General features: G+C 35.6%; 1 protein-coding gene across 1 annotated transcript in view; it reads left to right on the top strand.

The window, feature by feature from the left end:
• The window catches only part of cntfr (ciliary neurotrophic factor receptor), an 850,210-nt gene that overhangs the window by 681,248 nt on the left and 151,462 nt on the right, over positions 1-17,500 (top strand). The window contains exon 6 of the mRNA XM_061980911.2: positions 948-1,114. Within this exon, the coding sequence (XP_061836895.1) occupies positions 948-1,114 (167 nt within the window). The remainder of the gene's footprint in view (positions 1-947; positions 1,115-17,500) is intronic.

Raw genomic sequence — 17,500 nt, 5'->3', positions numbered from 1 at the left:
AACTTATAAAGATCACATGGATATTATTCAGTGAGTTGATTCACCAAAACTAACCTGTTATACAGGAGGAAAAAGCACACAGGACGTTTCAATTGTTCACAGACTGGTCGCGCTCATCAGAATGACAAGACACTTCCGGTCTGCAGGTGATAGCATTCAATTGGGAAGAAACGCCCTACTGCCCCCTACTGACCAATGTGAATACTGATAAATGTGGAATGACAGCTCCAAAAACGAATTCAAACCACAAAATAAAATAAATAAATTAACACAAAAAAGTGACACATTATGGGTGGGTCACATATGCATGTACAACAGGCTGTCAACACGTCACTCAGGTCCGCATGGAGCTGGAGGGGGCGTGGCCTCCAGCTCCGCCTGAATTTCGGGAGATTTTCGGGAGAAAATTTGTTTCCCGGGAGGTTTTCGGGAGAGGCGCTGAATTTCGGGAGTCTCCCGGAAAATCCGTGAGGGTTGGCAAGTATGCTATAATCCAGATTGCAGACAACTAACAGGTAAAAACACTGAAAACATTTAAAAAAACACAAAAAAACGGAGCAGGCCAGGGATTTATTCATGAATTCAGAAGGGGTGTGGGCTGATGAGGTGTGTTTTAGCATCAGGTACATACTGTCACCCTCACTTGTGGTTGGTGGAGACCAATGGAGTGTGTCTTTGTCGTTCATCCACCCACATCATGAAGTCCCGCAGCTCTAACCACAGCGGGTGGCCCTCATTAATACCGTAATACCATTATAACTGTATTAGAAAGATAATAAGGCGTAGGGCTGGGAGAATGATGATAAGGGTAAGTCATGTGGTCACCTCCTCTAGCCTCCTGATGGCGTTTGTTTTTAGCTGCAATTGAGAGAAATAGCCATCAACAGGATTGGACAGAAAAAATGCCACCGCTTCTTATTTCCGTCCTGCACATTTTCTGTTTCCAGACACAACCAGCGTTCACTGGAGGTGCAGAAAGATTCCTTCCATAAGAACCGCTGCCACGTACGTTTTCCAGAGGTCTTCTCCAGCTTCCCCTACACGGTCAACGTGACGGCCATCAACGCTTTGGGGAAATCATCCAGGACTTTTTCCTTTGAGGAGTCAAGTATAGGTAAATACTCAAGTTGTTTTCTCCAATATCCTTTTTGGTGTAGCCTCTCATTTTTGTTCTGAACATGTTGTGCAACGTTGCGTGCTCACTAATCAAAAATGTACTTTTGGCTGTTGGTGTTTGAAGTCATTCTGCAGTACATTTCGCCGCGTCGTTGCAAAAATATGCGGACCTTTTCGTGAATGTTTACCAACTACGTTTGGCTCCAACCTGGCACAGTCCTAGGATTCTTTCACACAAATACTTGACAAAGCGTACAAAAAGGTTGAAAATCTAGACCAGGGAAACACATGATATAAGTGTCTATATTAGCTATATTAACCTACTATCAAAATGACTTTAAAAGTCTTATATAAATGTTATAATGAAGGCAACACATGATATAAGTGTCTATATTAGCTATATTAGCCTACTATCAAAATTACTTTAAAAGTATTATATAAGTGTCTATATTAGCTATATTAGCCTACTATCAAAATTACTTTAAAAGTCTTATTTTAGTGTAATAATGAAGGCAACACATAATGTAAGTCTCTAAATTAATTATATTAGCCTACTATCAAAATGACTTTAAAAGTCTTATGTAAGTGTTATAATGAAGGCAACACATGATGTAAGTGTCTATATTAGCTATATTAACCTACTATCAAAATGACTTTAAAAGTCTTATATTAGTGTAATAATGAAGGCAACACATAATGTAAGTCTCTAAATTAATTATATTAGCCTACTATCAAAATGACTTTAAAAGTCTTATATAAGTGTTATAATGAAGGCAACACATGATGTAAGTGTCTATATTAACTGTATTAGCCTACTATCAAAATGACTTTAAAAGTCGTATATAAGTGTTATAATGAAGGCAACACATGATGGAAGTGTCTATATTAGCTATAATAGCCTACTATCAAAATGACTTTAAAAGTCTTATATAAGTGTTATAATGAAGACAACACATGATGTAAGTGTCTATATTAGCCTACTATCAAAATGAATGTAAAAGTTGTATATAAGTGTTAAAATGAAGACAACACATGATGTAAGTGTCTATATTAGCTATATTAACCTACTATCAAAATGACTTTAAAAGTCTTATATTAGTGTAATAATGAAGGCAACACATAATGTAAGTCTCTAAATTAATTATATTAGCCTACTATCAAAATGACTTTAAAAGTCTTATATAAGTGTTATAATGAAGGCAACACATGATGTAAGTGTCTATATTAACTGTATTAGCCTACTATCAAAATGACTTTAAAAGTCGTATATAAGTGTTATAATGAAGGCAACACATGATGGAAGTGTCTATATTAGCTATAATAGCCTACTATCAAAATGACTTTAAAAGTCTTATATAAGTGTTATAATGAAGGCAACACATGATGTAAGTGTCTATATTAGCTATATTAGCCTACTATCAAAATGACTTTAAAAGTCTTATATAAGTGTTATAATGAAGACAACACATGATGTAAGTGTCTATATTAGCCTACTATCAAAATGAATGTAAAAGTTGTATATAAGTGTTAAAATGAAGACAACACATGATGTAAGTGTCTATATTAGCCTACCATCAAAATGAATTTAAAAGTTGTATATAAGTGTGTTAAAATGAAGACAACACATGATGTAATTGTCTATACTAGCTATATTAACCTACTATCAAAATGACTTTAAAAGTCGTATATAAGTGTTATAATGAAGGCAACACATGATGTAAGTGTCTATATTAGCTATACTAGCCTACTATCAAATTGACTTTAAAAGTATTATATTAATGTTATAATGAAGGCAACACATGATGTAAGTTTCTATATTAGCTGTATTAGCCTACTATCAAAATGACTTTAAAAGTCTTATATAAGTGTTATAATGAAGGCAACACATGATGTAAGTGTCTATATTAGCTATAATAGCCTACTATCAAAATGACTTTAAAAGTCTCATATAAGTGTTATAATGAAGACAACACATGATGTAAGTGTCTATATTAGCCTACTATCAAAATGACTTTAAAAGTCTTATATAAGTGTTATAATGAAGGCAACACATGATGTAAGTGTCTATATTAGCTATAATAGCCTACTATCAAAATGACTTTAAAAGTCTTATATAAGTGTTATAATGAAGGCAACACATGATGTAAGTGTCTATATTAGCCTACTATCAAAATGACTTTAAAAGTCTTATATAAGTTTTATAATGAAGACAACACATGATGTAAGTGTCTATATTAGCCTACTATCAAAATGACTTTAAAAGTCTTATATAAGTGTTATAATGAAGGCAACACATGATGTAAGTGTCTATATTAGCTATATTAGCCTACTATCAAAATGACTTTAAAAGTCGTATATAAGTGTTATAATGAAGGCAACACATAATGTAAGTGTCTATATTAGCTATATTAGCCTACTATCAAAATGACTTTAAAAGTCTTATATAAGTGTTATAATGAAGGCAACACATGATGTAAGTGTCTATATTAGTTATATTAGCCTACTATCAAAATGACTTTAAAAGTCTTATATAAGTGTTATAATGAAGGCAACACATGATGCAAGTGTCTATATTAGCTATATTAGCCTACTATCAAAATTACTTTAAAAATATTATATAAGTGTCTATATTAGCTATATTAGCCTACTATCAAAATGACTTTAAAAGTCTTATTTTAGTGTAATAATGAAGGCAACACATAATGTAAGTCTCTAAATTAATTATATTAGGCTACTATCAAAATTACTTTAAAAGTATTATATAAGTGTCTATATTAGCTATATTAGTCTACTATCAAAATGACTTTAAAAGTCTTATATAAGTGTTATAATGAAGGCAACACATGATGTAAGTGTCTATATTAGCTATATTAGCCTACTATCAAAATGACTTTAAAAGTCTTATAGACGTGTTATAATGAAGACAACACATGATGTAAGTGTCTATATTAGCTATATTAGCCTACTATCAAAATGACTTTAAAAGTCTTATATAAGTGTTATAATGAAGGCAACACATGATGTAAGTGTCTATATTAGCCTACTATCAAAATTACTTTAAAAGTCCTATATAAGTGTTATAATGAAGGCAACACATGATGTAAGTGTCTATATTAGCCTACTATCAAAATGACTTTAAAAGTCTTATATAAGTGTTAAAATGAAGACAACACATGATGTAAGTGTCTATATTAGCTATATTAGCCTACTATCAAAATGACTTTAAAAGTCTTATATAAGTGTTGTAATGAAGGCAACACATGATGTAAGTGTCTATATTAGCTATATTAGCCTACTATCATAATGACTTTAAAAGTCTTATATAAGTGTTATAATGAAGGCAACACATGATGTAAGTGTCTATATTAGTTATTCTAGCCTATTATCAAAATGACTTTAAAAGTGTTTTATACATAATGAAGGAAACACATGATGTAAGTGTCTATATTAGTTATTTTAGCCTACTATCAAAATGACTTTAAAAGTCTTATATAAATGTTATAATGAAGGCAACACATGATGTAAGTGTCTATATTAGCTATATTAGCCTACTATCAAAGGCTGATGCAAATCTTCGTTGACAGAAATGTTGTATTTTAATGTTTATTCTACACATTTTTGCAACATTGGAAATCATTAGTAACATGGAGGCTACTCAGAAGGTGAGATAACTCCTGGAAATTACTAGCTTTTAATGGCCAAAGGTATAGATGTGTGTGTCCAAGTTAAAGGAAATGGCAGATTGTCTTTTTCTAATGGATTTATTACAACCTTTGCAAGCTGGGTAATGTTTACTGTGGTCTGGAACAACATGGCACACTAACAACTATCAGAAAAGCAGCCAATATTACATACAGATAATGTGTCATGAGAAATGCAAATATAAATTAAATACACAGAGGACTTAAGTAAAGGAAATTAAATGAGCTCAAATATAGCAACAAACAAGGCATAATGATGCAATATGTACAAGCAGCTAGCCTAAATAGCACGTTAGCACGCACTGACCAAATATGCCTGATTAACACTCCAACAAGTCAATAACATCAACAAAGCTCACCTTTGTGCATTCACGCACAGCATAAAACATTTGGTGGACAAAAATGAGACAAAGAAAGAGTGGCATAAAACACGTCTTTCCGTGGCAGCGTCGGAGAAAGCTGCACAAACTACGATGAGTTCAAAGATCGCCGAAATTAGTAGGTGCTTGCCAAAATCCTCTCATCAGTGAAGCATGTTCAATATAAACAGTGGGATTTATAACAATTAGGAAGGTTTGTGTCATGAATAGAATAGAATAGAAAGTACTTTATTGATCCCTGGGGAAAATTCAGCACCACAGTTCGCTCACAATACACAATAAACACTTGGGTATTTTTTAAATGTTAATAATATAAATACAGTCTATTATATAGCATTATTCACATGTGAATAATATAAATACAGTCTATTATACAGAATTATTCACATGTGAATAATATACATACAGTCTATTATACAGCATTATTCACATGTGAATAATATAAATACAGTCTATTATACAGCATTATTCACATGTGAATAACATATATACAGTCTATTATACAGCAATATTCACATGTGAATAACATAAATACAGTCTATTATACAGCATTATTCACATGTGAATAACATAAATACAGTCTATTATACAGCATTATTCACATGTGAATAACATATATACAGTCTATTATACAGCATTATTCACATGTGAATAATATAAATGCAAACTATTATACAGCATTATTCACATGTGAATAATATAAGTGCAGTCTATTATACAGCATTATTCACATGTGAATAACATAAATATAGTGTATTATACAGCATTATTCACATGTGAATAATATAAATACAAACTATTATACAGCATTATTCACATGTGTATGATATAAATACAGTCTATTATACAGCATTATTCACATGTGAATAATATAAATACATCCATTATACAGCATTATTCACATGTGAATAATATAAAAACAGTCTATTATATAGCATTATTCACATGTGAATAATATAAATACAGTCCATTATACCATTATTCACATGTGAATAATATAAATACAGTCTATTATACAGCATTATTCACATGTGAATAACATATATACAGTCTATTAAACAGCAATATTCACATGTGAATAATATAAATACAGTCTATTATACAGCATTATTCACATGTGAATGATATAAATACAAACTATTATACAGCATTATTCACATGTGAATGATATAAATACAGTCTATTATACAGCATTATTCACATGTAAAAAATATAAATACAGTCTATTATACAGCATTATTCACATGTGAATGATTTAAATACAAACTATTATACAGCATTATTCACATGTGAATAATATAAATACAGTCTATTATACAGCATTATTCACATGTGAATAATATAAATACAAACTATTATACAGCATTATTCACATGTGTATGATATAAATACAGTCTATTATACAGCATTATTCACATGTGAATAATATAAATACATCCATTATACAGCATTATTCACATGTGAATAATATAAAAACAGTCTATTATATAGCATTATTCACATGTGAATAATATAAATACAGTCCATTATACCATTATTCACATGTGAATAATATAAATACAGTCTATTATACAGCATTATTCACATGTGAATAACATATATACAGTCTATTAAACAGCAATATTCACATGTGAATAATATAAATACAGTCTATTATACAGCATTATTCACATGTGAATGATATAAATACAAACTATTATACAGCATTATTCACATGTGAATGATATAAATACAGTCTATTATACAGCATTATTCACATGTAAAAAATATAAATACAGTCTATTATACAGCATTATTCACATGTGAATGATTTAAATACAAACTATTATACAGCATTATTCACATGTGAATAATATAAATACAGTCTATTATACAGCATTATTCACATGTGAATAATATAAATACAGTCTTTTATACAGCATTATTCACATGTGAATAATATAAATACAGTCTATTATATAGCATTATTCACATGTGAATAATATAATACAGTCAATTATACAGCATTATTCACATGTGAATAACATAAATACAGTCAATTATACAGCATTATTCAAGTGTGAATAACATAAATACAGTCTATTATACAGCATTATTCACATGTGAATAATATAAATACAGTCTATTATACAGCATTACTCACATGTGAATAATATAAATACAGTCTATTATACAGCATTATTCACATGTGAATAACATAAATACAGTCTATTATACAGCATTATTCAAGTGTGAATAATATAAATACAGTCTATTATACAGCATTATTCACATGTGAATAATATAAATACAGTCTATTATATAGCATTATTCACATGTGAATAATATAAATACAGTCTATTAAACAGCATTATTCACATGTGAATAATATAAATACAGTCTATTATACAGCATTATTCACATGTGAATAATATAAATACAAACTATTATACAGCATTATTCACATGTGAATGATATAAATACAAACTAATATACAGCATTATTCACATGTAAATAATATAAATACAGTCTATTATACAGCATTATTCACATGTAAAAAATATAAATACAGTCTATTATACAGCATTATTCACATGTGAATGATATAAATACAGTCTATTATACAGCATTATTCACATGTAAATAATATAAAAACAGTCTATTATATAGCATTATTTACATGTGAATAATATAAATACAGTCTATTATACAGCATTATTCACATGTGAATAATATAAATACAGTCTATTATACAGCATTACTCACATGTGAATAATATAAATACAGTCTATTATATAGCATTATTTACATGTGAATAATATAAATACAGTCTATTATACAACATTATTCACATGTGAATAATATAAATACAGTCTATTATATAGCATTATTCACATGTGAATAATATAATGCAGTCTATTATACAGCATTATTCACATGTGAATAATATAAATACAGTCTATTATACAGCATTATTCACATGTGAATAATATAAATACAGTCTATTATACAGCATTATTCACATGTGAATAATATAAATACAGTCTATTTTACAGCATTATTCACATGTGAATAATATAAATACAGTCTATTATACAGCATTATTCACATGTGAATAACATAAATACAGTCTATTATACAGCATTATTCACATGTGAATAACATAAATACAGTCTATTATACAGCATTATTCACATGTGAATAACATATATACAGTCTATTATACAGCATTATTCACATGTGAATAACATATATACAGTCTATTATACAGCAATATTCACATGTGAATAACATAAATACAGTCTATTATACAGCATTATTCACATGTGAATAACATATATACAGTCTATTATACAGCAATAATCACATGTGAATAACATAAATACAGTCTATAATACAGCATTATTCACATGTGAATAACATATATACAGTCTATTATACAGCAATATTCACATGTGAATAACATAAATACAGTCTATTATACAGCATTATTCACATGTGAATAATATAAATACAGTCTATTATACAGCATTATTCACGTGTGAATAATATAAATACAGTCTATTATACAGTATTATTTACATGTGAATGATTTAAATACAAACTATTATACAGCATTATTCACATGTGAATGATATAAATACAGTCTATTATACAGCATTACTCACATGTGAATAATATAAATACAGTCTATTATACAGCATTATTCACATGTGAATGATATAAATACAAACTATTATACAGCATTATTCACATGTGGATAATATAAATACAGTCCATTATACCATTATTCACATGTGAATAATATAAATACAGTCTATTATACAGCATTATTCACATGTGAATAACATAAATACAGTCTATTATACAGCATTATTCACATGTGAATAATATAAATACAGTCTATTATACAGCATTATTCACATGTGAATAATATAAATACAATCTATTATACAGCATTATTCACATGTGAATAATATAAATACAAACTATTATACAGCATTATTCACATGTGAATGATATAAATACAAACTATTATACAGCATTATTCACATGTGAATAATATAAATACAGTCTATTATACAGCAGTATTCACATTCACATGTGGATAACATAAATACAGTCTATTAGACAGCATTATTCACATGTGAATAACATAAATACAGTCTATTATACAGCATTATTCACATGTGAATAACATATATACAGTCTATTATACAGCATTATTCACATGTGAATAATATAAATACAGTCTATTATATAGCATTATTCACATGTAAATAACATAAATACAGTACAAAAATATATTAAACAAAAAAACTTTTTCACACATCTCTGAAAGAGGTCCAAGGAGCCTCTAGGGCGGCGCTAAAGAGCCACATCGGGAGTTGCTGACCCCCGATGTGAGGGCATCTCATTGAAGATGTGGGCCCCTCCCTCAATGTTGAAACATTTGCTCAACCACACATGACTTGATTGTGTTCACTCCCTCGGGTGGCTGGCTTCACACACATCAGTAATCAATGCCAGAAAGACAGCAAATACAAAATGCACCAGACAATAAATGAAATGTGGAGCCGGGGCCTCTTTTTTTTGTATTCCTGGGGAAACAAGCGTAGTCCGTTTGCCAGAAACTAACGACCGGAGCAGCCAGCGTGTCTTTGAAAAACACTCTGGAAAAATAATCGCAGCTGATGAATTGAAGCTGATGTGAGGGTTTCAAATGCACGGTCAGACGTCTGAATAAAAGATGTCGGAAAACACAGCTTGTAAACACATTCATCTTCCCCCCCAATGTTTCAACGGTGCTCAAGTAAAATAACTAAATTTGCCAAAATGTGGCGGGAAGCAGCAAGGGGTTGGGGTTGACTTTCCGTTAATTGGCACAATCAAAATGTTGCAAATTCCCAGAGGGTTTTCTTATTTTCTTCTTATCATTGCATTCAACACGAGAATATTTTCCAGCGACACACGGGTGACAAACATGGATTTGACCGAAGCTTCATTCATAAGAGTCCAGTCCATAGTGGATCTAACATAATAGTGAGAGTCCAGTCCATAGTGGATCTAACATAATAGTGAGAGTCCAGTCCATAGTGGATCTAACATAATAGTGAGAGTCCAGTCCATAGTGGATCTAACATAATAGTGAGAGTCCAGTCCATAGTGGATTTAACATAATAGTGTGAGAGTCCAGTCCATAGTGGATTTAACATAATAGTGTGAGAGTCCAGTCCATAGTGGATCTAACATAATAGTGTGAGAGTCCAGTCCATAGTGGATCTAACATAATAGTGAGAGTCCAGTCCATAGTGGATCTAACATAATAGTGAGAGTCCAGTCCATAGTGGATCTAACATAATAGTGTGAGAGTCCAGTCCATAGTGGATCTAACATAGTAGTGAGAGTCCAGTCCATAGTGGATCTAACATAATAGTGAGAGTCCAGTCCATAGTGGATCTAACATAATAGTGTGAGAGTCCAGTCCATAGTGGATCTAACATAATAGTGTGAGAGTTCAGTCCATAGTGGATCAAACATAATAGTGAGAGTCCAGTCCATAGTGGATCTAACATAATATTGTGAGAGTCCAGTCCATAGTGGATCCAACATAATAGTGAGAGTCCAGTCCATAGTGGATCTAACATAATAGTGTGAGAGTCCAGTCCATAGTGGATCTAACATAATAGTGTGAGAGTCCAGTCCATAGTGGATCTAACATAATAGTGAGAGTCCAGTCCATAGTGGATCTAACATAATAGTGTGAGAGTCCAGTCCATAGTGGATCTAACATAATAGTGTGAGAGTCCAGTCCATAGTGGATCTAACATAATAGAGTGAGAGTCCAGTCCATAGTGGATCTAACATAATAATGTGAGAGTCCAGTCCATAGTGGATCTAACATAATAGTGAGAGTCCAGTCCATAGTGGATCCAACATAATAGTGACAGTCCAGTTTATAGTGATCTAACATAATATTGTGAGAGTCCAGTCCATAGTGGATCTAACATAATAGTGTGAGAGTCCAGTTCATAGTGGATATAACATAATATTGTGAGAGTCCAGTTCATAGTGGATCTAACATAATAGTGTGAGAGTCCAGTCCATAGTGGATCTAACATAATAGTGAGAGTCCAGTTCATAGTGGATCTAACATAATAGTGTGAGAGTCCAGTCCATAGTGGATCTAATATAATAGTGAGAGTCCAGTCCATAGTGGCTCTAACATAATATTGTGAGAGTCCAGTCCATAGTGGATCTAACATAATAGAGTGAGAGTCCAGTCCATAGTGGATCTAACATAATAGTGTGAGAGTCCAGTCCATAGTGGATCTAACATAATAGTGTAAGAGTCCAGTCCATAGTGGATCTAACATAATAGTGAGAGTCCAGTCCATAGTGGATTTAACATAATATTGTGAGAGTCCAGTCCATAGTGGATCTAACATAATAGTGAGAGTCCAGTCCATAGTGGATCTAACATAATAGTGAGAGTCCAGTCCATAGTGGATCTAACATAATAGTGAGAGTCCAGTCTATAGTGGATCTAACATTATAGTGTGAGAGTCCAGTCCATAGTGGATCTAATATAATAGTGAGAGTCCAGTCCATAGTGGATCTAGCATAATAGTGAGAGTCCAGTCCATAGTGGGTCTAACATAATAGTGTGAGAGTCCAGTCCATAGTGGATCTAACATAATAGTGAGAGTTCAGTCCATAGTGGATCTAACATAATAGTGAGAGTCCAGTCCATAGTGGATCTAACATAATAGTGAGAGTCCAGTCCATAGTGGATCTAACATAATAGTGAGAGTCCAGTTCATAGTGGATCTAACATAATATTGTGAGAGTCCAGTCCATAGTGGATCTAACATAATAGTGAGAGTCCAGTCCATAGTGGATCTAACATAATAGTGTGAGAGTCCAGTCCATAGTGGATCTAACATAATAGTGAGAGTCCAGTCCATAGTGGATCTAACATAATAGTAAGAGTCCAGTTCATAGTGGATCTAACATAATAGTGTGAGAGTCCAGTCCATAGTGGATCTAACATAATAGTGGGAGTCCAGTCCATAGTGGATCTAATATAATAGTGAGAGTCCAGTCCATAGTGGATCTAACATACCGGTAATAGTGTGAGAGTCCAGTCCATAGTGGATCTAACATAATAGTGAGAGTCCAGTCCATAGTGGATTTAACATAATATTGTGAGAGTCCAGTCCATAGTGAATCTAACATAATAGTGAGAGTCCAGTCCATAGTGGATCTAACATAATAGTGAGAGTCCAGTCCATAGTGGATCTAACATTAGAGTGTGAGAGTCCAGTCCATAGTGGCTCTAACATCAATCAATGTCAATCAATCAATGTTTATTCATATAGCCCTAAATCACAAGTGTCTCAAAGGGCTGCACAAGCCACAACGACATCCTCGGTACAAAGCCCACATAAGGGCAAGGAAAAACTCACCCCAGTGGGACGTCGATGTAACATAATAGTGAGAGTCCAGTCCATAGTAGATCTAACATAATAGTGGGAGTCCAGTCCATAGTGGATCCAACATAATAGTGAGAGTCCAGTCCATAGTGAATTTAACATAATATTGTGAGAGTCCAGTCCATAGTGGATCTAACATAATAGTGGGAGTCCAGTCCATAGTGGATTTAACATAATAGTGAGAGTCCAGTCCATAGTGGATCTAACATAATAGTGAGAGTCCAGTCCATAGTGGATCTAACATAATAGTGTGAGAGTCCAGTCCATAGTGGATCTAACATTATAGTGTGAGAGTCCAGTCCATAGTGGATCTAACATAATAGTGAGAGTCCAGTCCATAGTGGATCTAACATAATAGTGAGAGTCCAGTCCATAGTGGATCTAACATAATGTGAGAGTCCAGTCCATAGTGGATCCAACATAATAGTGAGAGTCCAGTCCATAGTGGATTTAACAAAATATTGTGAGAGTCCAGTCCATAGTGGATCTAACAGAGTAGTGAGAGTCCAGTCCATAGTGGATTTAACATAATAGTGAGAGAGTCCAGTCCATACTGGATCTAACATAATAGTGAGAGTCCAATCCATAGTGGATTTAACATAAGATTGTGAGTCCATAGTGGATCTAACATAATAGTGAGAGTCCAGTCCATAGTGGATCTAACATAATAGTGTGAGAGTCCAGTCCATAGTGGATCTAACATAATAGTGAGAGTCCAGTCCATACTGGATCTAACATAATAGTGAGAGTCCAATCCATAGTGGATTTAACATAAGATTGTGAGTCCATAGTGGATCTAACATAATAGTGAGAGTCCAGTCCATAGTGGATCTAACATAATAGTGTGAGAGTCCAGTCCATTGTGGATCTAACATAATAGTGAGAGTCCAGTCCATAGTGGATCTAACATAATAGTGAGAGAGTCCAGTCCATAGTGGATCTAACATAATAGTGTGAGAGTCCAGTCCATAGTGGATCTAACATAATATTGTGAGAGTCCAGTCTATAGTGGATCCAACATAATAGTGAGAGTCCAGTCCATAGTGGATGTAACATAATATTGTGAGAGTCCAGTCCATAGTGGATTTAACATAATAGTGAGAGTCCAGTCCATAGTGGATCAAACATAATAGTGTGAGAGTCCAGTCCATAGTGGATCTAACATAATAGTGAGAGTCCAGTCCATAGTGGATCTAACATAATAGTGTGAGAGTCCAGTCCATAGTGGATCTAACATAATAGTGAGAGTCCAGTCCATAGTGGATCTAACATAATAGTGAGAGTCCAGTCCATAGTGGATCTAACATAATAGTGTGAGAGTCCAGTCCATAGTGGATCTAACATAATAGTGTGAGAGTCCAGTCCATAGTGGATCTAACATAATAGTGTGAGAGTCCAGTCCATAGTGGATCTAACATAATAGTGAGAGTCCAGTCCATAGTGGATCTAACATAATAGTGTGAGAGTCCAGTCCATAGTGGATCTAACATAATAGTGAGAGTCCAGTCCATAGTGGATCTAACATAATAGTGGCTGATGATTTTAGCTTGTCCTGAAGAATTTGGAGGTAATCCTCCTTTTTCATTGTCCCATTTACTCTCTGTAAAGCAGCAGTTCCATTGGCAGCAAAACAGGCCCAGAACATAATACTACCACCACCATTCTTGACGGTAGGAATGGCGTTCCTGGGATTAAAGGCCATACCTTTTCTCTTCCAAACATATTGCTGGGTATTGTGGCCAAACAACTCCATTTTTGTTTCATCTGGCATCACATGGACAAAGATAAGACCTTCTGGAGGAAAGTTCTGTGGTCAGATGAAACAAAAATGGAGCTGTTTGGCCACAATACCCAGCAAGATGTTTGGAGGAGAAAAGGTGAGGCCTTTAATCCCAGGAACACCACACCTACCGTCAAGCATGGTGGTGGTAGTATTATGCTTTGGGCCTGTTTTGCTGCCAATGGAACTGCTGCTTTAAATGGGACAATGAAAAAGGAGGATTACCTCCAAATTCTTCAGGACAAGCTAAAATCATCAGCCAGGAGGTTGGGTCTTGGGCGCAGTCGGGTTATTCCAACAGGACATTGGGCCCCCTTCAGCAATAAATTCTTAACTTTTCCTCTTATCTTTCTTCCTAAGTGATTTCCTAAGAGGAGTCCAATCAAATTCATGACGTGTTCTTAAACGACCAAATTGTTCCCACCTGCTGTTCTTAAGTAAATATAAATATATATATATATATATATATATATATATATATATATATAAATATATATATATATGCAGTATATATACATTATAGTGTCTTCAAAGTGTGCTGGTTCTTATTAAAATAAGGACTTGTGTCGAGGCTACAACTAATTATTCATGTTCACATTATTTCTAATGGGCAACTCTTACTTTTCCGTTTACAAAGTATGTCCAAGACCACTTCGGTCCATAAATAAGGTTCCACCCGGTATTATCGTGTTAACCTTGAAAGAAAACACTAAAAACAACACCTATCTCGGCAGATTTTGCTTTAGTTGGTCATATTTGGATGACAAAATGTTGTGTAAAAGCTTCCAATGGTTGGGCTCGTAAAAGTCGTCTTTCCGTGAGACTGCAGACGTTTATGCAACAAGAGCAGGATTGTTAAAACTCCTAAAGCACCGACTGCAGGGTAATGAAGAGAGAAAATGTGTCAACTCTGGGGGAAGGAATGAGCCCGACTCGAACAGATAAGGGAAGAGCTTCCAGCAGTTCTCAACTGGGTTGTGTCACTTCTTTGAGAGTGTGAGGGTTTGCATCAAGTGATCCAGTGACATGTTCAACCAAATCCCGGACACAGGACTCATGAAGATGTTAATGCTCGCCAGATTAACGATTAACTTCCTGAACAAAATGCTCCTTATTTTGCCTTCTTTTACATCTCCCTGTACTTCTTATAAGAGTATCTTATTTCTTCTCTCAACCTGCCCGAGTCTCTTTATTCCTCATTCCTTGCTATTATTAATAATATATACAAACCCCGTTTCCATATGAGTTGGGAAATTGTGTTAGATGTAAATATAAACGGAATACAATGATTTGCAAATCATTTTCAACACATATTAGGTTGAATATGCTACAAAGACAACATATTTGATGTTCAAACTGATAGGCCAAGCGGTGTGCGGCTTCAGCGGTTGCGGAGGCAAAAACTCGGACATGGGAGGAGTTCGGGGAAGCCATGGAAAACGACTTCCGGACGGCTTCGAAGCGATTCTGGACCACCATCCGCCGCCTCAGGAAGGGGAAGCAGTGCACTATCAACACCGTGTATGGTGAGGATGGTGTTCTGCTGACCTCGACTGCGGATGTTGTGGATCGGTGGAGAGAATACTTCGAAGACCTCCTCAATCCCACCAACACGTCTTCTTTTGAGGAAGCAGTGCCTGGGAAATCTGTGGTGGGCTCTTCTAATTCTGGGGCTGAGGTTGCCGAGGTAGTTAAAAAGCTCCTCGGTGGCAAGGCCCCGGGGGTGGATGAGATCCGCCCGGAGTTCCTTAAGGCTCTGGATGCTGTGGGGCTGTCTTGGTTGACAAGACTCTGCAGCATCGCGTGGACATCGGGGGCGGTACCTCTGGATTGGCAGACCGGGGTGGTGGTTCCTCTCCTTAAGAAGGGGAACCGGAGGGTGTGTTCTAACTATCGTGGGATCACACTCCTAAGCCTTCCCGGTAAGGTCTATTCAGGTGTACTGGAGAGGAGGCTACGCCGGATAGTCCAACCTCGGATTCAGGAGGAACAGTGTGGTTTTCGTCCTGGTCGTGGAACTGTGGACCAGCTCTATACTCTCGGCAGGGTCCTTGAGGGTGCATGGGAGTTTGCCCAACCAGTCTACATGTGCTTTGTGGACTTGGAGAAGGCATTCGACCGTGTCCCTCGGGAAGTCCTGTGGGGAGTGCTCAGAGAGTTTGGGGCATCGGACTGTCTGATTTTGGCGGTCCGCTCCCTGTATGATCAGTGTCAGAGCTTGGTCCGCATTGCCGGCAGTAAGTCGGACACGTTTCCAGTGAGGGTTGGACTCCGCCAAGGCTGCCCTTTGTCACCCATTCTGTTCATAACTTTTATGGACAGAATTTCTAGGCGCAGTCAAGGCGTTGAGGGGATCTGGTTTGGTGGCTGCAGGATTAGGTCTCTGCTTTTTGCAGATGATGTGGTCCTGATGGCTTCATCTGGCCAGGATCTCCAGCTCTCGCTGGATCGGTTCGCAGCCGAGTGTGAAGCGACTGGGATGAGAATCAGCACCTCCAAGTCCGAGTCCATGGTTCTCTCCCGGAAAAGGGTGGAATGCCATCTTCGGGTTGGGGAGGAGACCCTGCCCCAAGTGGAGGAGTTCAAGTACCTCGGAGTCTTGTTCACGAGTGAGGGAATAGTGGATCGTGAGATCGACAGGCGGATCGGTGCGGCGTCTTCAGTAATGCGGACGCTGTATCGATCCGTTGTGGTGAAGAAGGAGCTGAGCCGGAAGGCAAAGCTCTCAATTTACCGGCCGATCTACGTTCCCATCCTCACCTATGGTCATGAGCTTTGGGTTATGACCGAAAGGACAAGATCACGGGTACAAGCGGCCGAAATGAGTTTCCTCCGCCGGGTGGCGGGGCTCTCCCTTAGAGATAGGGTGAGAAGCTCTGCCATCCGGGAGGAGCTCAAAGTAAAGCCGCTGCTCCTCCACATGGAGAGGAGCCAGATGAGGTGGTTCGGGCATCTGGTCAGGATGCCACCCGAACGCCTCCCTAGGGAGGTGTTTAGGGCACGTCCGACCGGTAGGAGGCCACGGGGAAGACCCAGGACACGTTGGGA

Source organism: Nerophis lumbriciformis, linkage group LG20 (assembly GCF_033978685.3).
Source record: "Nerophis lumbriciformis linkage group LG20, RoL_Nlum_v2.1, whole genome shotgun sequence".
NCBI classification, from domain to species: Eukaryota; Metazoa; Chordata; class Actinopteri; order Syngnathiformes; family Syngnathidae; genus Nerophis; species Nerophis lumbriciformis.
Note: the sequence above shows the minus strand (reverse complement) of the source record. Positions and strands in the feature narration are given on the sequence as shown.